The 24,867-nt window shown below is 35.7% G+C and overlaps 1 protein-coding gene across 8 annotated transcripts in view; it reads right to left on the bottom strand.

Annotated features, from left to right (window-relative positions):
• Positions 1-24,867, bottom strand: part of GAS2 (growth arrest specific 2) — a 135,358-nt gene that overhangs the window by 31,129 nt on the left and 79,362 nt on the right. For 4 of the 8 annotated variants that reach the window (XM_039470934.2, XM_074401243.1, XM_074401245.1 and 1 more), the window contains one exon: positions 12,249-12,302. The exons of 2 other annotated variants lie outside the window; for them this stretch is intronic. In XM_039470934.2, coding sequence (XP_039326868.1) covers positions 12,249-12,302 — 54 coding nt within the window. 2 more of the 8 variants (XM_074401246.1, XM_074401247.1) reach the window with 2 other exon arrangements.

The raw sequence follows: 24,867 nt of genomic DNA, 5'->3' as shown, positions 1-24,867 counted from the left end.
TAAGGAACTTAAGAAATTAAACAGGCAAAAACAAATAGCCCCATTAAAAAGCAGACAAAAGACATGAACAACCACTGCTCAAAAGAAGACAAAGAAGAGGCTAACATAAAAAAAAATGCTCATCATCACTAATCATCAGAGAAATGCCAATCAAAACCACAATGAGATGCCATTTCATACAAGTCAGAATGGCTTTTGTTATTATGTCAAAAAGAAAAAGATGTTGGCAAGGCTGCAAAGAAAAGGGGACACTTCCACACTGTTGGTGGGGGATGTAAATTAGTCCAGCCTCTGTGGAGACCAGTTTGGAGATTTCTCGGCTGCAAAGAAAAGGGGACACTTCCACACTGTTGGTGGGGGATGTAAATTAGCCCAGCCTCTGTGGAGACCAGTTTGGAGATTTCTCAATGACCTAAGAGTTGAACCACTGTTCAATCCAGCAATCCCATGACTGAGTATATACCTAAAGGAAAACAAATCATTCTACCAAAGGAACACATGCATGTGTATGTTCATTGCAGCACTATTCACAAGAGCAAAGACATGGAATCAACCTAGGTGGCCATCAGTAGCAGATTGGATAAAGAAAACACGGCACATATACACCATGATACATATATACTATACAGCCAAGAAAAGAAAAAATATATACTTTTTATTTTCTTTTCTTTTCTTTTTGCAGCAACATGGTTGCAGTTGGAGGCCATTATGCTAAGCAAACTAACACAGTAACAGAAAATAACATGATGTATGTTCTCACTTAGAAGGGAAGCTAAACATTTGGCACATGTGGACCTAAAGAAAAGAACAATAGACACTGGAGACTACCAGAGGGGAGAAGGATGTGGAGGCCAGAACTGAAAAACTCCCTGTTGGATACTATGCTTACCACCTGGATGATGGATTCAAGTCATACCCCAACCTCAGCATTAGGCAGTATAAATTTGTAACAAACTTGCACATATACCCTCTGATTCTAAAATAAAAGTTGAAAAAGGAAAACAAAATACAGTGCTTTCCAGTTGGTTCACAACTAAGAAACCCCTTAACTTTATTTTTCTCTTAAACTCCTGGTTTTGAAGGAAAAAGACTGATTATGATGCTGCTACTGCTTCTACTGCTGATGATCACTCTCCATCATTAAGAAGCCAGGCTACTATGTGCCAGTTATGAGCTGGGTGTCCTCTCTAGCTCTCACAATAAATCTGTCTGATTAATATTAGGAATCCCCTTTATGCAGATGAGGGAATTCATTCCCACAATAGTTGCATAACTTACTCAAAGTGACAAAACAGTACCAGGGTTCCATCTTACAATTGCTTCCAGTATTTGCATTATTGTTAATATACCATGCTGAAAGACTTTATCAGCAAATGCTATTAATTAATAAATAACTTGGTCCCCATTTTAATTAATAAAAAACATATATGTGATATGCAGAACATCAACTGATTAAGAAAATGATTATTATATTAATTTGGCCTAAAGCCTGGTATTCGGTGAGTCCACGCAACCTTACCATTGGTAAAGGTTCAAGTTCCATTGTCCTTTCTGAAACACTGAAATTAGCCTATGAATCCCGATTTATATCAGCAAAAGACCCAGGGATCTAGACAGCCCAAGAGGGGAACTGCTTTGTTACATTACAGTATTATAAAAAAAATTCCTGCTAATATTATATTTTTGGACCTTATAATGTATTACACTAAGTTCAATAATAAACGTTGGGGAGTTTACTCACATATCTTTAGCTTAAAACATAGACTAACAATTATGATTTTCTTTCCATCAAGGTTCCCAATGAAAATCTGTAAGTTGTTAAAGAGGTCACTAATCTCTTCCTATAGAAACAAAGGCACCATAACCATGGAAGAGGTCATAAGCTCTCGACATCTTTCTCTCAGAGAGAAAAATTACAAAAGAGAAATGATAGATGGTGCTTGCTAGAAATTTTAATTAAACCTGTGAGTGAACAATTCTGAATCAGGCTGAGTGACAGCTGCACTCATACATGACCCGCTTCAGTAGCAGAGGTGGGAACATGTCAGGAAATAGATATTCTGTGAGAAAGACCATAATGCCCTCGAGTTTCATTTAATTTAACTCTCCACGAGGCCTAGTTCTGAAGGGCCTTCTAGGAGACCCCCCGCCCCACTTCAGTGAATAGCTCAGAATACAAAGTAATCTACTCTTGGTTGCTAAGTGACAACAGAGTGTGGACCACAGGATGTCTGTAGTGTGTGTGGGCTGTCTCTTGTTTGCCAAAGGACAGCAGACTCTGCCACTCAGCAACTTCTGGTTTTGCTGCAGTGACTAAGCAAGACTCTATATGCAATTTCTCTAAGAACTATAATTAAGAATACTAGCTATCCATATACACATCATAATATATGCTCTCTTTCTATATTGCCTACTTTACCAGAAAGACACTTAGGAGATGCATCTTTTTTTCATCCATAGCTTTACATAGCAAACTTTGACATGCCCTGGGAACAGGATGAAGAACTTGGACTTAACACAGGACGAACGTGATTCAGTCTTGACTCCATCAATCACTTATAAGTTGTCTGCATGTAGTCTGATCTGCTTTTTTCTCAGGTTCTTACCTTTTAATCTATCTAGTGTTGGGGGCATTTTGTAAGTTCAAATGCCCCAATTCAGGCATTTTGCTTTGTAAATGGTAAAGATGCTGTGTTTATCTTTTTAAAATTTTTGAACCACATTCTTTGTCATACTTTCTGAAATTTACAGACATAGAAGGCTGATTGAATTTAATCTTGAATCCAAGTTAGAATTCAGTTGCTTCCAAGTCAATACATTTCATCAGAAAAACATGCTATTCCTTATAAAAACCATCTTTTTCTCTCTCTTTTTGCCTGAGACACAGAACCACCTTGGACCATATGTGTCTGAGACCTACCACCAGTGATGGCAGAATATTAAGCTGGAGGAACTGAGTCTCTGGGGACTTCAAGGAGCAGAGACATCAAACGAGCCTGGACTTTTATGATGGAGAAATAATCTTTTATCTTCTTTAAATAACTGTTGCTTGATTGTTTTATGTTACTCAAAGCCAATCTTAACCCTAGCTGGTGAAATACTTTTCTATTTTTCAGAGTTTCACAACTTCCAAAAATCCTGCATTATGCCTAAACAGTACCTGCTTTTTTAGCTCAATCCATTTGACAAATAATTATTAAGCAACTTGTATATACTATGCAGTGTACTAGAGAGTACACTGCACTGGGAAGAGAGCAGCAATCAACTCTAACACAAGTCAACCCTTAAGGCCAAAAATAGTAAACAATGGAAAGAAAACACAGCAAAGATTATATGCAACATCATGAATGTCACAAAAGAAGATTACAGGGTGCTTGGGATCAGTATCCGTCAACAGGGAGACCTAATCTAACCGTGGCCTAATTTGGGGAGGAAGGTTGGTTGGTTGGGTAGAGGACAGGACATGGGGAGTAACCACTAAAAAAAAATAATAAAATGAGATGTTAGACAATGGGCAGAGAAAGGAGGTACCTTCCAGAAAGAGGTACTGTATTTCAAAAGGCCCTTGAACAAGGAACGACACACTGTGTTGAAGGAAGAGAAGACGAGCATGGCTACAGAAGAAACAACTCAGATATAGGTGTAGAGGTAGGCACCACCCCCATGTTTTCACTCTATTCTCCATAGTCTCCCCATCGTCTCCAAAACATAGGGGGATGGACACAAAATGAGGGTGATGACTAGGGCTCATGAAGAGAAAAATCGGAAGACGGATTTTTCAGAATTTTTTTTGTGGGTGAGGAGATAGAATTTACACCCACACAACAGAATCAAAGTATTCCCTGATTCAAGTTTTTTTTCTTTTTTTTTTAACCCCAAAAAGAAAAACACTGAAGCAGCAGAAGAAAAAAAAAAAAAAAACCGTTAATGGGATCATTGTTTTGCCCTAGTTTATATAAGAATGAACAGACCAAACAAAAATATGCAAGTCATCCCTCTCAACAGAACACTTCTTGTTCCCCTCTGTTTCCATTCCTTCTCATTTACAAAAATAAATAAATATATTTCTCTTCAACAGAAGCTGCCTTCTCAGAATTCTGTTTCCTACATAAAGGAATACTAATGTATTTCACAGAACAAATGCACACATACACAGTTTCAACCTTCTTCATGGCACTTGGAAAAGCCTATTAACAGGATTAAATAAGCCATGGAGGACACTAGAGGGCATGTGACCTTAATCTGCTATGATTTCTACCCACAGACTGACAATTAAGTATTAGATATGTAGTTGTGCATTTCCTAGAATTGATCAACTTTAGGCTAAAAACTCTGCTAAACTGCTCCTCAAATAAGACAACCTTTGCATTTGCTCTTCCTGTCACCTCTAAACTGCTTTCCTGCTCTTTGCAAGCCGGCTCCTTCTCCTCATTTACATCTCACTTCAAGTATCACTTCCTTGGAAAGACCATCTCTTTGAGCTTTACCCAAAGTAACCCCTCCTGAACCCCATTATTCTGCATTGAATCAAATGTTTCCTTCTAACATTTATTAGTACTCAAAGTTATCTGTATATTTTCTTACTGAGAAAGAATCTGTTTTCACCAGAAAATACACTCCTTAATGGCAGAAATCTTGTCTCATTTAAAACTCTATTCCCAGGAGTGAGACAATAATTTATGGAATATCGGCTGAATGAATAATCAGCCCTCTAAAAATGAGTAGCATTATAATTTACATTATAGATGAGTCACAGAGATTTTAAATAACTTGATAAAGGTTACACAGCAAGTGACAGCAGAATCACTTGACCTCAGAAACTCTTTTAAATCAGAACGATTTCTTTCTAATTTTTTTTCTAGGGGAGGAGTAATTTCTTTTAAGAAATCACTATTTTCAAAATTCTAGTTTCTTCTTCTCCTCCTCCCTCTGTTCCATTAACATCCAATCAAGTCTACCCTCAAAATACTACTAACATTGTTCATCATTTTCCCATTCTCTTTACCATTTTTGTTAATGCTCATGGCATACGAACAACAGAAATAGCCTCCTAATTGGCAGAATTGCCTTTGGTTTCTTTCTGCTCCACCTATAATTCTATATATAAACCCCTGCCAGATTACTTGGCTTAAACTTCCGTTTACTATGCTATTGCTCAATATCTCCAATTGCTGTGTAATGCCTTCAGCTTAAAATGCCAATTTTTTTGGCTTTATCAAGGCCCTCCAAAAATTTCCCCCAACCTACCTTTCTCACATCATTCCCTGCTTGAAATCTCTACATAATCTCAAGTCAAACCAACTGTACTCATCGTTCAAAGAGCCCTTGAATTCTTCCTATTTTTCTGCCATGCTTACCCTATTATCCTTTAAAATGGTTCTATCAAATTAAAATCCCATATACTTCTCAGGACACTGGTGAATTTCTACCTTCTCTTTGAAAGCTTTCCAGATAAATCTAAATCACATTGATCCTACTTGTCACAATTCATCAGTGCCTAGAACAATACCCAGCTCATTATAAGTACTCAGCAAAATTCTATTGAATGAATGAATATGTACTCCAAATCATGCTGCTTTGTGGAACTTTTCATTTTGTCTTATTTAATTGTGTAGTAAGCCCTTGAATCTTTTTTAAACCAGATCATTGATGTCTGAAGCCATGACTTCCAGTTCCTTACATACAAGAAGTAATTCCTATTGCCTGACAGATTATTCCACATGCATCAACCAAGGGAGCCAAATGGCACACAGTATTATTGACAAACTTGTACTCTTTAATCTGTTGTATGGCTTAGGATTTAACAACTATAGTACACATAAAACAACTAAGCCAGGGCTAAGCGCGGTGGCTCATGCCTGTAATCCCAGCACTTTGGGAGGCCAAGGTGGGTGGATCACGAGGTAAGAGCTCAAGACCATCCTAGTCAACTTGGTGAAACCCCGTCTCTACTAAAAATACAAAAAATTAGCGGGGTATGGTGGCACATGCCTGTAATCCCAGCTATATGGGAGGCTGAGGCAGAAGAATTACTTGAACCCAGGAGGCAGAGGTTGTGGTGAGCTGAGAACACGCCACTGCACTCAGCCTGGGTGACAAGAGCAAAACTCCATCTCAAAAAACAAAAACAAAAACAAAAAAACCCCAACTAACCCTACAAATCTTAGAGGGATCACTTGAGATTCACAAGTATGCCTCTCCTTTTTCTTCAGCTAATATTTTCCATATAGAAAGTTACCATGCACTGTGAAAGCAAATTATCAATCTGAGCCACCTCTTGTTGGAATCCTAGCTGCACTGTTTTAACTTTTCTGATCCTCATAAAATGGTAATTCAATAGTTATGATATGCCAACTACAGAAGAGTGACAAACTGAGCTGCCAATTTAGAAGCTAATATAAAACATTGCATACTTCAGGTCAGTATATGCAAAAGGTACACTAACCAACATTACATTTTCTCAGGGCTAAGTGAATCTCATCATTTAATAAATGCATGGAAATTCAGAGGAAAGTATGAATTAACAAAGGCTAGAACTTTTGGGAAAGACATTATCTGAAACTCTCTTCAACAACAGCACAACAATTACTGAGTCCAGGTACATGTCAGTATGTTCTATATGGTTCCTACCTTCTATAAATGAATAATATGTAACTTAATTTTCATAGCTTTATATATAATCTTAAGAGAAAGGTAAATAGAGGATAAATAGATGATGTTGACAACTTGCTCTTTAATCACTTGGACACTGATTTAACCCAATCACAAAAATTATTGCCCAATCATTCTAGCCAACATCTACTGTCCTCTGTTCTATTTTATTTCTTATTAGTAGATAAGATGAGTTTTCTTATTTAATGATCTATGTCAGGAACCAGCAAACTATGACTTATAGAACAAATCTGGCCCATACTCTATTTTTGTAAATACAGTGCTATTGGAATACAGCCACACTAATTCACTGCTAAAACAATAGAGGTAAGTAGTTGTTAAGAGAAACCATGTACCCCACAAAGCCTAAAATCTGGCCCCCCTGGTCTGTGTGTTTATTTCTGTCTTCCCACTCCCAGAACATGAAACAAAACTGTTTTGTTCACTGCTTGATTCATGACAGCAGTTCCAGGCACATAGTAGGTACTTAATCTCTGCTACTGACAATCAACAGACTTAATAGGTGAATCAGTTGTGTTAACATATACTGAGCTCTTAACTCAGCCATACATCTGGAATCAATGCCTTCTGGGTATATTTGTAATGAACTCATGTGAAGAAATTTGTAAATGGACAAAGAATGCTCAGGAAAGGATCTTGGTTCAAGGAACAGTTTTGATATAATGCCTTGGTCTCTATGAAAGGCTTACTGTGGGCAGAGCCCTTTATTTTTTATAGTTCTTTTCTGCTAAACAAGACATGTAGTAAATCACCAGGCAGACCTGGAACTGAGAACCTGAATAACATCTGGAGAATAACAGCTTAGGGTAACAAACTTTTAAAAACTTGTTGATAGGAGCATCAGTCTGTGCATTTTTATTAATTTATTTGACTCTCATCAATTAACATTACCTGGAGGTTTAAAAACAAAACAAAACAAAACTCACTACAGTGGTAAAATGTTAAAATACTATTTCTCCTCATTCTCTTTTAGTTTCTATGAGTAGCCCACAATTTTATTCTACACAAAATTCTCAACAAAGAAACCACTCATTAACAAGCAGAAATTCTGACATTTTGAAACCCAGCTGATTCTCCACGCCAAACAGATGCATCTAAATAAACCAAAATCAACCTGTTGTTTTTCTGTTATTGTTTAAGGGACAAAGATGAACGTAAAGGTGTTTCAATTTTAAATAACCAAAACACCAAGATAGAAAGCCTCACCCAGTAGATAGTATATGTATACCCGGAATTTCATGATAGGTCCCCAGACTGAACTGCCAACTCTCTTGACCTACACACCCTCCAAGCCAAAATGGTGGGATGTTATTCTTTCAACTTACCTTTTCAATTCATCATCTGCACTACAGCTTGAGTGATTTAAAATGCAATCTACTCATGTTTCTGCTCATCTAAAAATTATTGAGAATCTCCTTATTGCCTTTAGGAGAAAGTCAAAGTTTCCATCACACAGGTAGCTCTCCATGAGCTGGCTCTGCGTGTCTCCTGGCATCCTGTCTCCCTTGCTGCACCAGCCTCTCATTGCCCCCCTCCTCTTGACCTCAGCTCTCAAGGCCGAAATTCTACAGTTCTGATGAGGTCTTACTTTCTCTCTTTTTTTCTTATCTCTTCCTCTGTTACTTCTGGGACTTTTTGCATGCTGTTTCCTTTCTGATTCTAGTTGAAACACTGTCACTTCTACTTTGTTTAGCTAACATGTGCTTATTCTTTGAGTCTCATCTCAGACTTTACTTTCTGCAAATACCCTTTCTTTACTCTTGAAGTCCAGATTAACAGGGAAAAAAAAAAACCATGATAGGTAAAACCCTACTGGAAACTTCAACCCCAAATCTAACCCTAAGGAAAGTATTGCATGAAATATCAATGAAAGGAAAATCTTTACATCACCTTTGATGTTAAGTTGACATTTTCTCAAACATGATCTCAGTTCTTAAAGTCAACATGCCAAGTACTGCCTTTAGTACTCACCCACACAATTCAGTTTGGGTCTCCTAATCTTCAAGTGCTTTGATACCAAAAAAACCTAGGAATTGTTACTTTTTAAAATACCCTGTTTAAAATGTCTCATTAACTACATTTTAAGGAAACATCTTGTTTTGAAAGCCCTTCACTTCAAGAAAATCAGGATGTTCATTGCAGCACTGTTTACAATAGCAAAGACTTGGAACCAACCCAAATGCCCATCGATGATAGACTGGACAGGGAAAATGTGGCACATATATACCATAGAATACTATGCAGCCATAAAAAATGATGAGTTCATGTCCTTTGTATGGAAATGGATGAACCTGGAAACCATCATTCTCAGCAAACTGACACAAGAACAGAAAATCAAACACTACGTGTTCTCGCTCATAGGCGGGTGTTGAACAATGAGAACACATGGACACGGGGTGGGGGGAGCATTGCACGCCGGGATCTGTGGGGGTGGATCTAGGGGAGGAATAGCAGGAGGTAGGGAGTTGGAGAGGGATAACATGGGGAGAAATGTCAGATATAGGTGATGAGGAGGAAGGCAGAAAACCACATTGCCATGTATGTACCTATGCAACAACCTTGCATGTTCTTCACATGTATCCCAACACCTAAAACACAATAAAAATATATGTGTGTGTGTATATATATATACATATATATATATATATATATATATATATATATATATATAATCAGAAAGAGATCATGGTTGAAGATAATTCATTTGCAGTAGCTCTAACACCTTGTAATTTGAGAGAGTCCTTGGTTATTTCAGAGAAACACTTGTAACAGAGTAAGTAAATTTGGAGATCACTGAATGTAAAATTGCACATAAAATAAAAACAGAGCTCTGATGTATTTAACGGGGAATGTCTAGGAAGCACAGGCCAGGTAGGAAGCACTTTACGTACATCAATGCCTCCCTCACTAGCCTCTGGTTATATGAAAATTGCTGGAATCTAAATGCTTAAAATGGTGTTTGTTACGTTTTTTTTTTTAATAGCCTGCTGTGAAAGGGGGGTCAGGAAGGAGACCATTTTGAAATGATGATCAAATGAAAGAATCTGATCTGAGAAATGCAAACAAAAATGAGTAGAAAGAGCAATCTTGCTTCAGAGAGAAAACATTTCATAGGAAATAAGCCCGAAGGAGAGTGGCCAATTCCAGCCCTGTGCAGATCTGGCAAGACTTGAAGGGGTTCTAAAGAGGAGGGATTAAGATTGAGGTATGACATTGGACATAAAAAGCAAAGATGATTGGAGCATAAGTCCCATCCATCGAAAAGTGCTTGAAATTAGGCAAGGAAAACCAGGCCCAGACGTGAGTAATGAGACTCAGGAATGTAGATAGCTTGGTAAGCCTCCACACTAAACGTCAGAGGGGCCAGAGGATGGAGCTTACTCTGGGGAATACTGGGAGAATGAAATGCGACTGCAGACAGAAGACTGTAGCCTCTAGGATGAGAAGGAATTAGGAGGTTGGCACTGTGTAGCCCTCTGCTAGCCTTTGGGTGTTTCAGTCCTAGGTGCCAGGGTATAATAAAGCCTGAGCCTCTTAGCACTCTCCTGAAACTTTCTGCATTCAAGAGTGGAAGGAGAGATGACTCTGGAAAGGGTTACACCACTAAAGGCCCCTCTGATTATTCTAGGACTGAAAAAGAGTCCACCAATGTAGCTCAGCTCCACATTCTTTCTTTGGGCATTGCAGTGTATGAAAAATGCAGGAAGCAAGCTTTGTTCTTGATTTTACTGCATTTAAACTCTAAGTAGGATAATGCCAGTGCTATCATTCTATATCTGCATTTAGATAGAAAAACAAATCAAAATGGGGATGCCACTGCCAAAACTTAGCCAATTATTCTCCTTTCTACTTATCTTCTCTGGGAAAAGATGGAAGGCAGAGAAAAGGAAAGAGGAGAACTCTGCATGATTTTTAGCATCCCCAAATGGAGACCTGAACTGCCTTCCAAAAAGTATCATGTCAGCTCCATTACAGATCTCCAGTATAAAACTGATGATGCCTATGGAAATCATATTAACTTCAGTGTTTTTTTTTCTGGGAGATTTATTCTAAAATAAATTTTTTTCCTAGGGTTTTTAGAAAATACCACTCCTGTCTCTCTAGTTCAATACACATACCCTTCTAAAAGATACTGATAAAAATTAAAAAAGAAAACATACTTTTATAAGACACAAAGAGAGTTGTGACAATTTAAGTAGTGAAAATAACACAGATACTCATATTCTTTGAAGAAAGAAAACCTGTAAGCCAATATCTTTCTCTTTAACCAAATGACACCTGAATAGGGAAAAGGAAAACTTAACACCAGCCAGCAAGAGGGATTCAATCAACTTCGGTGATGGATGAGGGGTCAGGGCTGTCATGGTCAGATTAGCTCCACAGACTTAGATTTCATGCTCATTTACTAGTAATTTGCTTCACGAGTCTCTACAAGTATAACTCAGTTATACTTGTATCTTTCATAACACATTTGCAGGTCTGTTGAAGAAATTTTAGAAGTAAATTTTCAGAAACTCACATCTTTTCTCTGTCGATTATTAATGGGGATAAGTTAAATTATACTGAATTGTCAGAATAATTAGTAGTATATGACCAATATTTACATTATTAAGCATTTTCTTTACAAGGAAACAGAACCTACAGAGAAATTGCATCCTTAAGATTTCTAACAGTTCTTTCGAATAGTATCCCCTCATGTATGTGGTGAATGAATGACAGAATGATGGATAAGAAAATATATTTAACTGTGCTCCTTTAGAAATCTAAACATTCTCATAATGTAGTTTCAAGATAAATTCATTCAGTTTGAATTTATAATATGGGGGTTCTCTTAGAATTATTTTGTATTTATTATACAATATGAGGTTTATAATATGGGGTTTCTCATAATTATTTTGCATTTATGTATAACAGACAAGACTTTCTCAAGTAAGCTGTGTTTTCTAGACATAATTACTAATATTTAAAAACTAAAAATGAGCCAGTTTTCCCATGCGCAATGGCAACCTCAGTACTTCAAAATTGAGTCCCATTCCATTTCCATCCTCTCTAACTTTTATCGTACTGAAGTGCTAAAACACGACTGATATCTAGAAGTTAGGTATGGTGTCAGGAGCAAAAGTTTGGTGGAAGTCCATGAGGTTCCTTTCGTGTTAAACTAAAATAGGGGTAGAATTGAAACATTCTGAAATTATATCGTATTTCATTTTTATTCTATAAGTGTTTTATTTCAAATATTTGAAAGCAAAGACAAAGATGATATTGCATATAGAAGCTAAGCCCAGGTTTATACAAACACTTTAAACTTTCCTGTAGCACAAAAATTACACCAAGAAAATGACAAATATTACATTACTAGGTTACTGTCTTCCAGCCACCCACAATAAATCTCAGATTGCCATTTTTAAAAGTGTCATGGGAAAAACGGAAGAAGAAACAGTGTTTTAGTACCTCATGAAAAAACACAAAGTAAAATATTAACTTGTGAGTGCCCAACTTCCCTCATTTGATTGAAGGCCAAGGTGCCACAGTGAAAGCAAAGTGGAGGTTTGCCCATTAATTATCTAAGTAATTACCTTAAATGTCTGCTTTGCTTTGGCTGTGGAGATATAGTCACAACCATGAAGACCCTACTGAAACAAGAAGATATGAAGTTCATAAAATGCTCTCCATCTGCAATGAAGAAAGGTACATGAACGCCACCTAAAAATGCAAACTGTGATCTTTTGTGACAAGACTCAAGAAAAGCTTTTTGAACAACAATGAGAATAATTATTTCTATATTTTCCATATTTTATAGTGAAGTTTCATTGCATAGTAATCCTTATTAAATGATACATGAGGCATTTATATTGTGAGAATCTCGGGCTACATTAGCTGTTGGCAGTTGGAAATACGTATGTTAGAATTATCTCTCTTCCGGGGTTTTAGTCTCCTGTTCCAAAATAAAAGATACCTGTAAGAAAATATTTTTTGCTTAAGAAGACAGATATCAAGTCTGTGTCTCAATTCTACAGGAGAAACATATCAGACTCTAGAGAATGTCTAACAAAATCCTAGAGAAAATTGTTAAGTAAATGAAATATTTAATTTCAATGTAAAACTTTCTATTTTGGGGGAATATCCCACCAGATTGTTCTCAGTTTCCACTCACCTCTCTCATGTTGGCCCCTTGCTTCCTGCTTAAGCCCTACCACCATATTATGAAAGTAATGGCCCTACCATTACCATTTATTTATTTATTTAATTTAAATTTTACTTAAGTGCCGAGGTATCTGTGCAGAAAGTGAAGGTTTGTTACATAGGTATACGTGTGCCATGGTATTTTGCTGTACCTATCAAGCTGTCACCTACATCTTAAACCCTGCGTGCATTGGCTATTTGTTCTGATGCTCTTCCTCACCTCACCTTCCTCCCTCCCACAGGCCCCAGTGTGTGTCCGTAAGTTCTCATTGTTCAACTTCTACTTATGAGTGAGAACATGTGATGTTTGGTTTTCTGTTCCTGTGTTAGTTTGCTGAGGATGATGGCTTCCAGATTCATCCCCAGTCCTGCAAAGGACATTAACTCATTCCTTTTTATTGCTGCATAATATTCCATGCCTACCATTAGTTTCAATTGCAAAAACTGCAATTACTTTTGCACCAACCTAAACTTTACCCTCAGAAAGTTATATTACACAGGAGGCACTCTTTTCTACTCTACCACTTTATTATGTTGTAATTGAAAATGTAATTTATGTAGCATCTTAAACTCACAATTAGAGAGATGAACTCACAATTAGAGATTCCAAACTCACAAAGAGACAGTTTATCTGAAAGGTAATTTGTTGACAGGCTTTCAATTGCAATCAAAGGATATGTTTCAGATTCTCTGGCTAAGCATCAGGATGACAAAGTCAAGTCATCTTAGGGAAAACCGTTTCCCCTCCCATTAATGGATAGTAATATGGCTATGATTTTTAAAATTTAAGAGTTAAGGCTACCTTCCCTTTTATCTTTAGAACATTTTATCTTCACTCTTCCTCTCTTGATGTATGTATATATATTAACCATCAGATCTATGAATGCTGTACATGAGGGAAGATCCTGTTCATATCACTGATGCCAAGATGTCAATTAAAATTCAGGTTCATCTGAAATTCCTTCAGTGCTTATTGGTGGATTTCTTTTTGTTACAACATGTTGGAGAAATACAGGAGATAAATAAGATCTTCAAGGTTGGACATGCTATTCCTCACTGTGCTCCTTAGAATGCATGCCCTAGCTGCTTGTCATGCTGGCTGTAAGTTGTTAGGGAAATAGTAGGAGGTATGAAGGTGTCTTGTAAACATTACCATGGGAGAGGAGTTTTGTGACATATATCTTGCAGTTCAAAGTGACTCCTTGTGCAACGCTAAAGCCCACCTTAGCCTACGTACTACCGGGTGGGCAGGAAATGTGATGTGAATAAAACTGTGCCATATGAGTTTTCTAATTTTTCTATTAACCCTGGACCTCATTAGGAACATAAAGAGTTCCTTCATATCTTAGCATGATTACCAAAATAGAGTCCTGGACTGAGTAACATTAGCATGAATAACACATTGGTAAATGATGACAAATTAATATGTTATTTTGTCTGCATGTTATGGTTCTGGAATACAATGCTTAGAGACCTTATGCCTAATGCAAAAGTTAGAGACAAATTTGAAATCAGGCCTGCCGTTTATCTGCCTTTAAATTCTGCATTCCCCCATATTCTATGATTTTAGGGGAAGAAATTACAAATGAACTATGTTGAGTGTGAAAGTTAGAGACTGTGAACCAAGGTATCAGTTTCTGAGAAAGGGAACTACTAAAACATTGGATAGGTTTAGCAACAACAGCAGGTCAAAAAGCCCATTATGAGGTAGTGTCTCAAATAATTTGTTCCCACAGAGTTTGTAGCCTTTAAAACTTGCCTATAATATAACTAGATTATTAAGTACTCTGGGCTAGAGAGAAGGCTATTTTCCATAATTGGCAAGAGTGTTTGAAGGGCGAGGTATAAGTGTGGTGCTGGGAGATTAGAAGTTAGCATGAAAATCTGGTATGTAAAAGAAAGCTACAATTGGGAGGTGAATAACACCTTGATGCAGTGATTTCTTATGACTGGTGTTTGTTTAAAGAAACAGACAAAATACTGTTAAATAACTTGCCATGGTGTTTGTTGTTATTTTGTTGTTGTTGTTGTTTTAGTAACATCTGGAATTTCATTACAAAGAAAATGGAATGATATATCCTTAGAACAATATGCAACCCAAATTTTCACACAATTTTCCTCCCAAAACCTACATGTAGAGTTCCTTAAGGTCTTAGTCTGCTTCTAACAAGATGGCAGACTATATCATAAAACAATGTACACCCAGGCTTCAAATGAAAATGTTAATATACCATTTCAGTGAACTAAAAGCTTATATGAATCACTAAACCTCTTGCAGTGGAAGGACTGGTCATTTAGATGACAGAGGTGCTTACTGGGTCCAGGACCAAAGTTATGTGTTTTTCCTGAGAAGCTGAAATTCAAAATGTCAAATATTAAAGGGAAATGCAAGGCAAGCTCTAAAATGACCAGTCATGTAGAAACCTAACTCACTAAGTTTATGAAAAAGACAGCACTAAATAAATGAGTCCGAACCTATCATAGTGAATCTTGTAACAGCAGCATTTCCACCATGCTTGACTATAGTCAATACAAACTCAAAATGGCCATACTTGCAAAGCGTGTTTCTTAATGAATCTAGCTTCACCCTATTTATGCAACTTGAGCCCATGGGAGAACAATAGATAATCCAAACGACAGTTATTTCACAGGATTTTTTCTTTGGCAGCTCAAAGACTTATTAGTTATTCAAGAACACAATACATTATGCATAATTATTTCATTTCTTTCCCCTTTGCAAAAACATTCACATCAGTATAGAACATATAAACCAAGTAATATTCTTTTCAGGATGTCTATGAAAAGATAAAAGAAAATTCTTCTGAACATTGTGAGTAGACATTATTATATATTGTTCGCTTTGTAATTTAAGGAAAACAATGCCAAAATAAAAAACACAGTGAACAACTAAGTATTTTAATTTACGTTAACTTAAAAAAAAAAAAAACTTCAAAAGGAAATTTTATTGTGTAAAGTTTAAAACATACAGAATTTAGATATAAAAGTTTCAGGTGGGTGCAGTGGCTCACATCTATAATCCCAGCACTTTGGAAGGCCGAGGCTGGAGGATTACCTGAGGTCAGGAGTTTGAGACCAGCCTGACCAACACAGTGAAACCCTGTCTCTACTAAAACTACAAGAATTAGTCCGGTGTGGTGGCACATGCCTGTAATCCCAGCTACTAGGGAGGCTGAGGTAGGAGAATTGCTTGAGCCTGGGAGTCTGAGGTTGCAGTGAGCAGAGATCATGCCACTGCATTCCAGTCTGACTGACAGAGTGAGAGGCTGTCTAAAAAAAAAAAAAAAAAAAAAAAGGCTTTGTAATATATTTTATATTTTAACCTGGAATCAATCACTTACTAGCAGGATTACTTTAGAAAAATTACTAAATTTCTATTAGCTGCAGTTTCCTCATCAATAAGTATTATAAATTAACAATCACACTGGATTTTGCCATAGAGTACTAATGAAGCTAAAATGAGATAATATATAAAGTGAAAGTGTTTTACAAACAATATACAAGAAAGATATCTGTACTGCTATCAAGAAATAAGACAAAAACAGTTAAGAAAAAATATTATGTAAAACTTACTTGACATTTCATTTTAGGGAAGTTGCTTTCAAAGCACTAGTTGCTATGCCAACGTTTTCAGTTTGCACTTGATCATAAGTTTAGTTTAGATCCTTTAATAAAAGTAGAATATGATACAAAATGCAACTTCATCTCTCTGCCATACCATAGCATACTCAGAAAATCCTTCCATACCTAATGAAATTAAAAGATTTAATCTTAACTGACCAAAGGCTGTAAATATGTTTATAATTATAGTCAATTATAAATGTTCCTTAGCTTATTTATTCCTAGAATAAATTTTTGTTTCTGGAAGACTTTTCAAGTATGGTCAACAGATTGAAAAGAAAATCAATATGTACACTGAACAATGTGAAAATCTTCTTACTGTTTTCTAGTTTATGTTGTTGTTGTTATGGGGTCTGTTTTGTAAGATTCCGTTTCCTAGGTGCTTTCTTCTGACACTTGAATAGGGATTGGCTGTTAAATTCCTTGTTTTGCCAAAGTGCATAGGCAAAAAATAAGCAAACTAGGAGCTACACATTGAGTGTAGGTCAATTACTAAGGGATGTTAAAAGTTGAGTAGTAATACCTACAAAATGACATGCCAAAAGTCTATATGGTCTGAAATGGAATGAATAGCATATAATTAAAACTTGGGCTCTGAAATCAGATACATTAGATTCAAATAAAGGCTTTGACACTTGCTAGCTGACTGTGTAATCTTTGACAAGCAATTAACTCTCTATCACTTACTTTCCTTATTGTTACCATGAGGATAATAATAGTGCCTATCTCAAAGAGTTGTGAGAGCTGAAAAAAAAAAAAAAAGAATCCCAGGAAAGCACTCAGACATGACACCAGATATCCAGAAAGCATTTGGTGAGTGTTAAATAGTATATGACACAGTTTAGATATTTGTCCCCCACCCATGTCTCATGTTGAAATGTAATCCCCAATATTGAAGGTAGGGAATGGTGGGAGGTGTTTGGATGATGGGGGCAGATACCTCATGAATGGTTGGGCCATGCCCTTGGTGATAAGTGAGCTCTCACTCTGAGTTCACAGAAGATTTGGTCATGTAAAAGGGTGTGGCACCTCCCCTCCCACTCTCTCTTGTTCCTACTTTCACCATGTGAAGTGCCTGCACGCTCTTCTCCTTCCACCATACGTAGAAGCTTCCTGAGGCCTCCTCAGAAGCAGATGCTGCTTTCTGTACAGCCTGCAGAACCATGAGCCAATTAAACCTATTTTCTTTATAATTACTCAATCTCAAGTATTTCTTTATAGTAATGTAAGAATGGCCTAATGCAATGCATAAACATGATAAAAGGTGTATTTTTCCACAACATTTTTGACTTGATATTTCAATTTCAGCTGTAGGAAAATCAGCCTGAGATATCTGTTAAAATCAATTAAAATGCCAGATCACTGGACCAATTCAACTCTCTACTATATTGTTGCTTTTCATTATACACATGTGTCTATTTTGTATGTGTGTGTGTGTGTGTGTGTGTGTGTGTGTGTGTAGGTGTGTGTCTATATAATATACACATACACTATAGATACACACATATATATACACACATAAAATCACTAGGTATGAAATACACATACATAGAAGAAATTTATTTTAATGGTAGGAGGGCCATAGCAATGCAGAAATTGGAACTGCAGATTACAGAAGCTGTGCAGTTTTTCAGTAATGTCATTTGACTTTTCAATGCTTCCTTAAGTTTATTTAATTTTGATTTGTGGCCAATCAAAAACAATTGTACATTGATTCTAGATGCAGCATAATGGCAACAGAAAATTATTCAAGCTGAAGGTGGTATGTGTATTGCACAACTTAAAGGCACAGTAAACCTTGCTAATTGAGTTGGAGATGAGTAAGAATGCTTATCAGGTCAAGTGAAGGTAGACACCATTGAAAAATCTACTCATTGCTAAATGGTCAAAAGTGGTAAGTTTTTAATGAAGAATAATTTTTGGTTTTGAGCTTCTATTTATTTATCGTTTTTCACATTTAATATGTCAGTGGAAGATGAAATGAGTTATTTAACTTAAATTAGAATAAAGGAAACTGCCCAGATACATTATTAGGTAGAAGCAAAAGTACTGTGGTTTTTGCCATTATTTTCAATTCTTGTAATAAATATTAAATTTCATTGTCTTTCTTTTTTTTAAAAAAAAGTGGTGTCAAATGGATATAGTGTCAGGGTGCAATCCTTGACAAACTTTGTTTTGAATTTTTAAAATATATTTGAAGGTTTTCAACCTCAAAAGATAATTCTCAGAAAAACAACAACAACAACAAAAATCAACTGAATCATTTACAGTAATGGTTAGTTATTATTTATATTGTATTTATCTAAAACATATGCCTTTCTCAGAGATTAGGTGTTAAGAGTATGTATTAACATTTGCAAAGTCCTTTCAGATATGTTTTACCAAAGTGTAAATTACTTCAATGAATGACAAAACAAATGAGAACATCTTTAGTGAAGCAAAAACATAAAAGAATTAAAAGCTAAAGGCATTCGAACACATTTTAAATGCAATTGCTTGCATTTCCTGAATTAGTGTTTAGTTTTGAGGCAGTTGGTCAAACTGAGTTTGAAAATATTCATGTGTTAATAGCACTCATATTTCTCTTACTATGATTTAGAGCACTATAAATGTTGTCTGAGATTTTATATACATCAGAAGCAAACACAGCCATATTTTCCCCCTAGAAACAAATATAGGCATTAATATAATTTTAAAATTATATTCACTGTTCTCATACATTGCCAAATTAGAAGACAGGTGTGTGTCTGTGAGTGCGCAAATATATCTATATCTATATCTATATCTATATCTATATCTATATCTATATCTATATATAATTTTTAATGAATTGTTGAATTTCAGCTGCTGAGCAATGGCTGCTTCTGCAGCATTTCCACTAAGGATAAATGGAGGTTTTAATCTCCTTGCTAGTTATTTTAAATTCCTTTGCATTCTTACACAACAGCTCATTTTTCATCACCAGGCAAAATATGCAATTTGAACTATGCTACTTTTTACCTACAGTAAATCAGTATGTGTCATAAGAGCAAAAAGGAATGTAATATCACTCACTATCATGGACCTTTCCTTAGAGCAAGTCCCAGAAGACATTGCCAAGTTCAGTTGCTATAGCAACAGAGCTCTGGTGTCTCTGTTGCTTGGTTGTTTCAGTGAGTTGATTTTTACCACACAGGCATAATTCTGAAGACTTTTTATGCTAAGGAAGAAATTACACAGTCAATAACAATGTGTGTGACCTTTCTGTTGATCTGTGATGATTTAATTTAAAAGTAGTACAAAGCAGGTAACTCCATAACATTTCAAATCACTTTGCTGACTTCCAATTAAATTATTCACTGTCTTTTCCTTAGGCCCCTCAAGTACTTGTATTTCTTAAATTAGAAAAATACCCTTAAACCACTGGAGTATTAACATGGAATTTCATATTATTTTACCCAGCTGTGAAGTGCTGCTATAAAAATGTCTTGAAATAATATCAATCTACTTAAAAAATACTACAATTAGCAAGAGAAGACTCAACATGACTATACTGGCAATATGGAAGTATTATCTTCCAATTTCTATTGAAAAGATGGCAGGACAGATAACAATATGTCTTATTATAGAATTCTAGTTAGTTTTGCCTATTAAGGAGATAGACCACATAAAGCATTTTATGCAGTGCCCATCATACAGTAACAAAAATATTGTCATACTTTTTATCCTGTCATAATATAGTCAGGCAAATATATTATATATCTTTATATTGAGCACTATTGACTATGCAATTAAATGCCCTTTGTATTCTGAATACCTTTAAAGTAAAAATGGTGTAAAAATACTTTACTATGGTTGATCATTAAATATATCATAAAAGGTACAGATTCTTTTAAGAAGACTAGCCTTGTGAATAAGATACTTGCATTTAATGGATATGCCACAGGAGGCAGCTTGGAGGGGAATGTTTTGTAGGTTTGGGAAGTCAGGGCTTTGACTTTTGTTTATTATACTTCTTACTTAAGAACTTCTCTAAGACTTTATTTTTTCACCTGTAACAAAAATATGAAAACAATTCCCAAGCTCTATGGTTTAGAAAGAATCCTGTGATATAAATATAAATATAAAGCAGCTGGTCAAACGCCTGAAACAAATGATCCTTATTAAATTTTTGCTGTCTTTTCCATAAAGGTTTTCAGGTTATTTCCTAGAAAATCACTTCCAAATGAAATCTGAAGGTAAAAATGAGTACAAATTAAGTATTTCTTAATACCTTAAAATACATGAGTTTTAACTGTATCAAGATGTGGAAAACTTTCAATATAAATTATGTTACAAATTATTACATTTGCTTCAAATGACAATGTCTTTCTCAAACTATATATTTACAACCTCCTAGCACAGGAAGATGCTCTGGAGGATAAAAGTTGGGAAAGAGACTGTTCTATGGTTAAATACATTTAGAAAATGCTGAACAATATACTTGTCTCCAGTAGCTTACAGATCACATTAGTTTATTGAACCATCCAAGAAATTCCAGGTGAAGAGGTCAATATTGTTTAGTGGTAAAGAGTGTAAATTTAGGATTTAGGTTGCCAGGGTTTAGTGTCCACTTCCAACACTTACTACCTTTTAACTCTGAGAAGTTACTCAACCTCAGTGTCTCAGTTTCCCCATCTATGAAATGGAAATGGCAACATTTTCTACACTAGTATGAGAGGTTATAATGAGATATATCAAGTGTTCTGATACAGGCTAACAAAGGCAATTATCAGTAAATAAGAGCAATTAAAGAAACCTGTTTCAACTCTTAACCATGTCAACTTTTCTTTATAAATAATATTTTTGAACGTCTTCTGGAACTATTATTCTTGGGACCACACTTTGAACAACTCTAAAGTACAGTGTTAGGGTAGTGATAAATTGCAATTAAGTAAAAAAGTATTCATCACATTAGTGAGCAAACCAAGTAGCACAAAATGTCATCTACCGCACGACATGTGACCTGACTGGTTGCTATTTTGCCAGAAATTTTTATTATCAGAACATTAGAGAGGTTTAGTTGAGTGTAAAGACCTTATATAAAGATCAGGTGTCCCCAAACTTTTTACACAGGGGGCCAGTTCACTGTCCCTCAGACCGTTGGAGGGCTGCCACATACTGTGCTCCTCTCACTGACCACCAATGAAAGAGGTGCCCCTTCCTGAAGTGAGGCAGAGGACTGGATAAATGGCCTCAGGGGGCCACATGCAGCCCGCGGGCCATAGTCTGGGGATGCCTGCCATAGATGTTCTATTCATTGGGGCTGACTGCATCCATTTCATGAATTAACCCAAATAAGTTTATCACATTAGGTTATTTTCCTATTACTGAAACTGAGCCCTAAAGGAATGGAACACCAAGTGGATAAAACTGTAATGATTAATAGAGAAAAATACTGAGCATGTAGATCACTGATAGGGTCTGCAAAGACAAGCAAAGACAAGGCACATTATCCAGACAGTGGATAAACATTTGCATATTTCCTAATACTAATCCTAAACAACATCAGTTTCAAAAATGGAGGGATAAAATAGCAAAGGAAGATAGCTTCATCTAAGGAAAAATATGCTACAATTTCAAAACAATATGCAAAATTTATCTGTAGTCTAAATAACACCATTACTCCAAAAAACCACCCTACCCTTTTGTGGAAGGTAAGAAGCTCAGCAAAAGGACCATTTGAATGAGCAGTCTTCTAATTAACCTGACAACTTCCAGAGAGCTTTGAATTTATTCTCAAATTTTTAACTGTATCTGGTTGCTAGTTTCTCTTAAAGAGTTCATATTTTTAAAATCTTCATTAGAAACTTGCCGAACAAAAAAAAAATCACTCTCATTCTGTGTCCTTGACAATTAAAAACCTTTTTCTATTATTCCTGTATTCTTTGTCTTCATCCTATTTCCACACAGAGCTATTTTATAGGTAAATATAATTTAAAAGCCCATTTCTTTCACTTACATCTTAAGCACTGCCTCCCAAGAATACACAGAAGTCTTCAAATTGATCATTTTTAGCACCTGAATGCTAATATTCTTTCATGACCAGACATGCAAATGATTTCCAATTGTGTTGTTGGTACACTGAATCCCTTCCTATGCATTGTTTTAAAGTGTTTTTCAAACTTCAGGACACATATGAAACACTGGGAAGGCTGATTAAAACACAGGTGACTGGGCCCTACGGTCAAGAGTTTCTGATTTAGTAAGTCTTGGAGGAGGCCAAGAATTTGCATTTCTAACAAGTTTCCAGATGATGCTGATCCTGCTCATCTGTGGCCATTTTAAAAATTACTATTGAAAGAGGCTAGGTGTGATGGCTCATGCCTGTAATCTCAGCACTTTGGGAGGCTGAGGCCAGCAGATCATGTAAGACCAGGAGTTTGATACCAGCCTGACCAACCTGACAAAATTCTGTCTCTATGAAAATGCAAAAAAAATTAGCTGGGTGTGGTGGCACACACCTATAATCCCAGTTACTTTGGAGGCTGAGGCATGAGAATAGCTTGAACCTGGGGGTTGGAGGTTACAGTGATCCAAGATCATACCACCGCACTCCAGCACGGAGTTCTTAAGTAGAACATAGCCATCACGTTGTAAATAAGTCAAATAACACAGACATTATTATTGCATACAGTATAACAAAGGCAATTATCAGCAAATAAGAGCAATTAAAGAAACATAATTTTCAGTAGATACGAGCAATTAAGGAAACATAAGACATATTTCTGAAGTCCCTTTTTATAGGCTCATTCGAATTTGTATTGCCAAATGACTTCGTGATACTTGAAGCCTATGTATATACCAACTGATTGAATAAACAAACATGAGTCCTGAGATCCACCTATTTACATTTCAAAAATATGTATTATGGTTGAATGGAAATAGTCCAAATTTCTATTACTGCAGAAATCAGCAAGGCTTTATCATTGCTCTCCAAATTCAAAGTCACTGAAAAATAAAGGAAATATTTATATTTTGGAGGAGAGTACATTTGCATCTGCACAATATAAATAAAAATTAGCTGCATTTGATAGTTCAAAAAAACAATGCTGGCCTTTGGAGAGCACAGGGCAAAAATCTGGCTTTGAGAAATTATTTTTTCATAAACTAGAAACAAGAAAATTCCCATTTGGCAAGAGATTATTAGGATGTTTGCCTAAAACCTCAGAGGTTTTTCTTTGTACTAAAGGATTCTTTATATTTAGGTATGGATTAATCCCCCACCTGTAAATGGAGGAGTATAAACATAAACAAGCCTGTCTACAAAAGCACATAGATGCCTCTATTAATACATCAGTACAGCAAATCTCATTTTCTCTAGAAATAATACATGAATAGATTTAACCAAAAGATAAACATTTCTTAAAAAGAAAAATGGAACATCAAAAAACCTGCCTTATATAGTAAGGACATTAAAAACATGTTCTTCATAAACACAGATATTAAAATCTTTGACAAATGACTAAATATGAAAGGTCAGATGCAAATAAACATATAATATATATTTTTGACTGAAGATATTAGGTTACATTAGAGGGAGAAGTATATAATTTATTAATCATGTGTTTTATTAACACTTTTATTACCAAAAGGAATAACTGTGTAAAAAAATGATGCTCTATGTTTTGATTCTAAACTCTGGAGCCTAATATTCTAAAGAAGACTGATTATCAATTGAGAAAGTTCAACCCGGTAAAATTTATATCTGCGGAGATTCTAGATCACTATTATTTAATGTACTAAAGGGAAGGCAGGCAGCTTGACTAAAAATATATGTATCCTATCCTTGCAATTAGAACAAAAGAACAATAAGCAACTCAGGCAACCAACTGCCTTTCCTAGTGAGGCCATCGACCCAGATCTGTCTCATATCCCTAAAAATAACATATTGTTATGTCCTTTTTGTTGCTATTCCAAAGCAGAATCACAATTCTTTCCTGAAAACTTAAGAAATGTATTAGTAAATACTAATCTAAAACTGGATAAAAATTCAAAATAATTAACATCATTTTTTAAGGCTAAAATTATGATTAAACTTTTTTCAACTACATGTTGCAGAGCCTTTAAAAAGACCTGTTATACAAATACGTTTCAGTCAAAAGTAGAAATTAAGAAAACTTTACATGGGCAAAATTTTAACAGAGTCATTACAGATTTGAGCATTGTGAGAATACACATTGCTGGTACTAGATGTATATTCAAATCATTCTATTCTACAACAGCAAGATACTTTTTTACTTATTCAACTGAGGAAAGAATATAGTTTTTTTTTTTTCCATCACAACCTTCATTCCTTCAGAAACGACTAAACTATAAAGAAGAAAATCACTTCTATGCACAATTGCAGATTTC

Source organism: Saimiri boliviensis, chromosome 6 (assembly GCF_048565385.1).
Source record: "Saimiri boliviensis isolate mSaiBol1 chromosome 6, mSaiBol1.pri, whole genome shotgun sequence".
NCBI classification, from domain to species: Eukaryota; Metazoa; Chordata; class Mammalia; order Primates; family Cebidae; genus Saimiri; species Saimiri boliviensis.
Note: the sequence above shows the minus strand (reverse complement) of the source record. Positions and strands in the feature narration are given on the sequence as shown.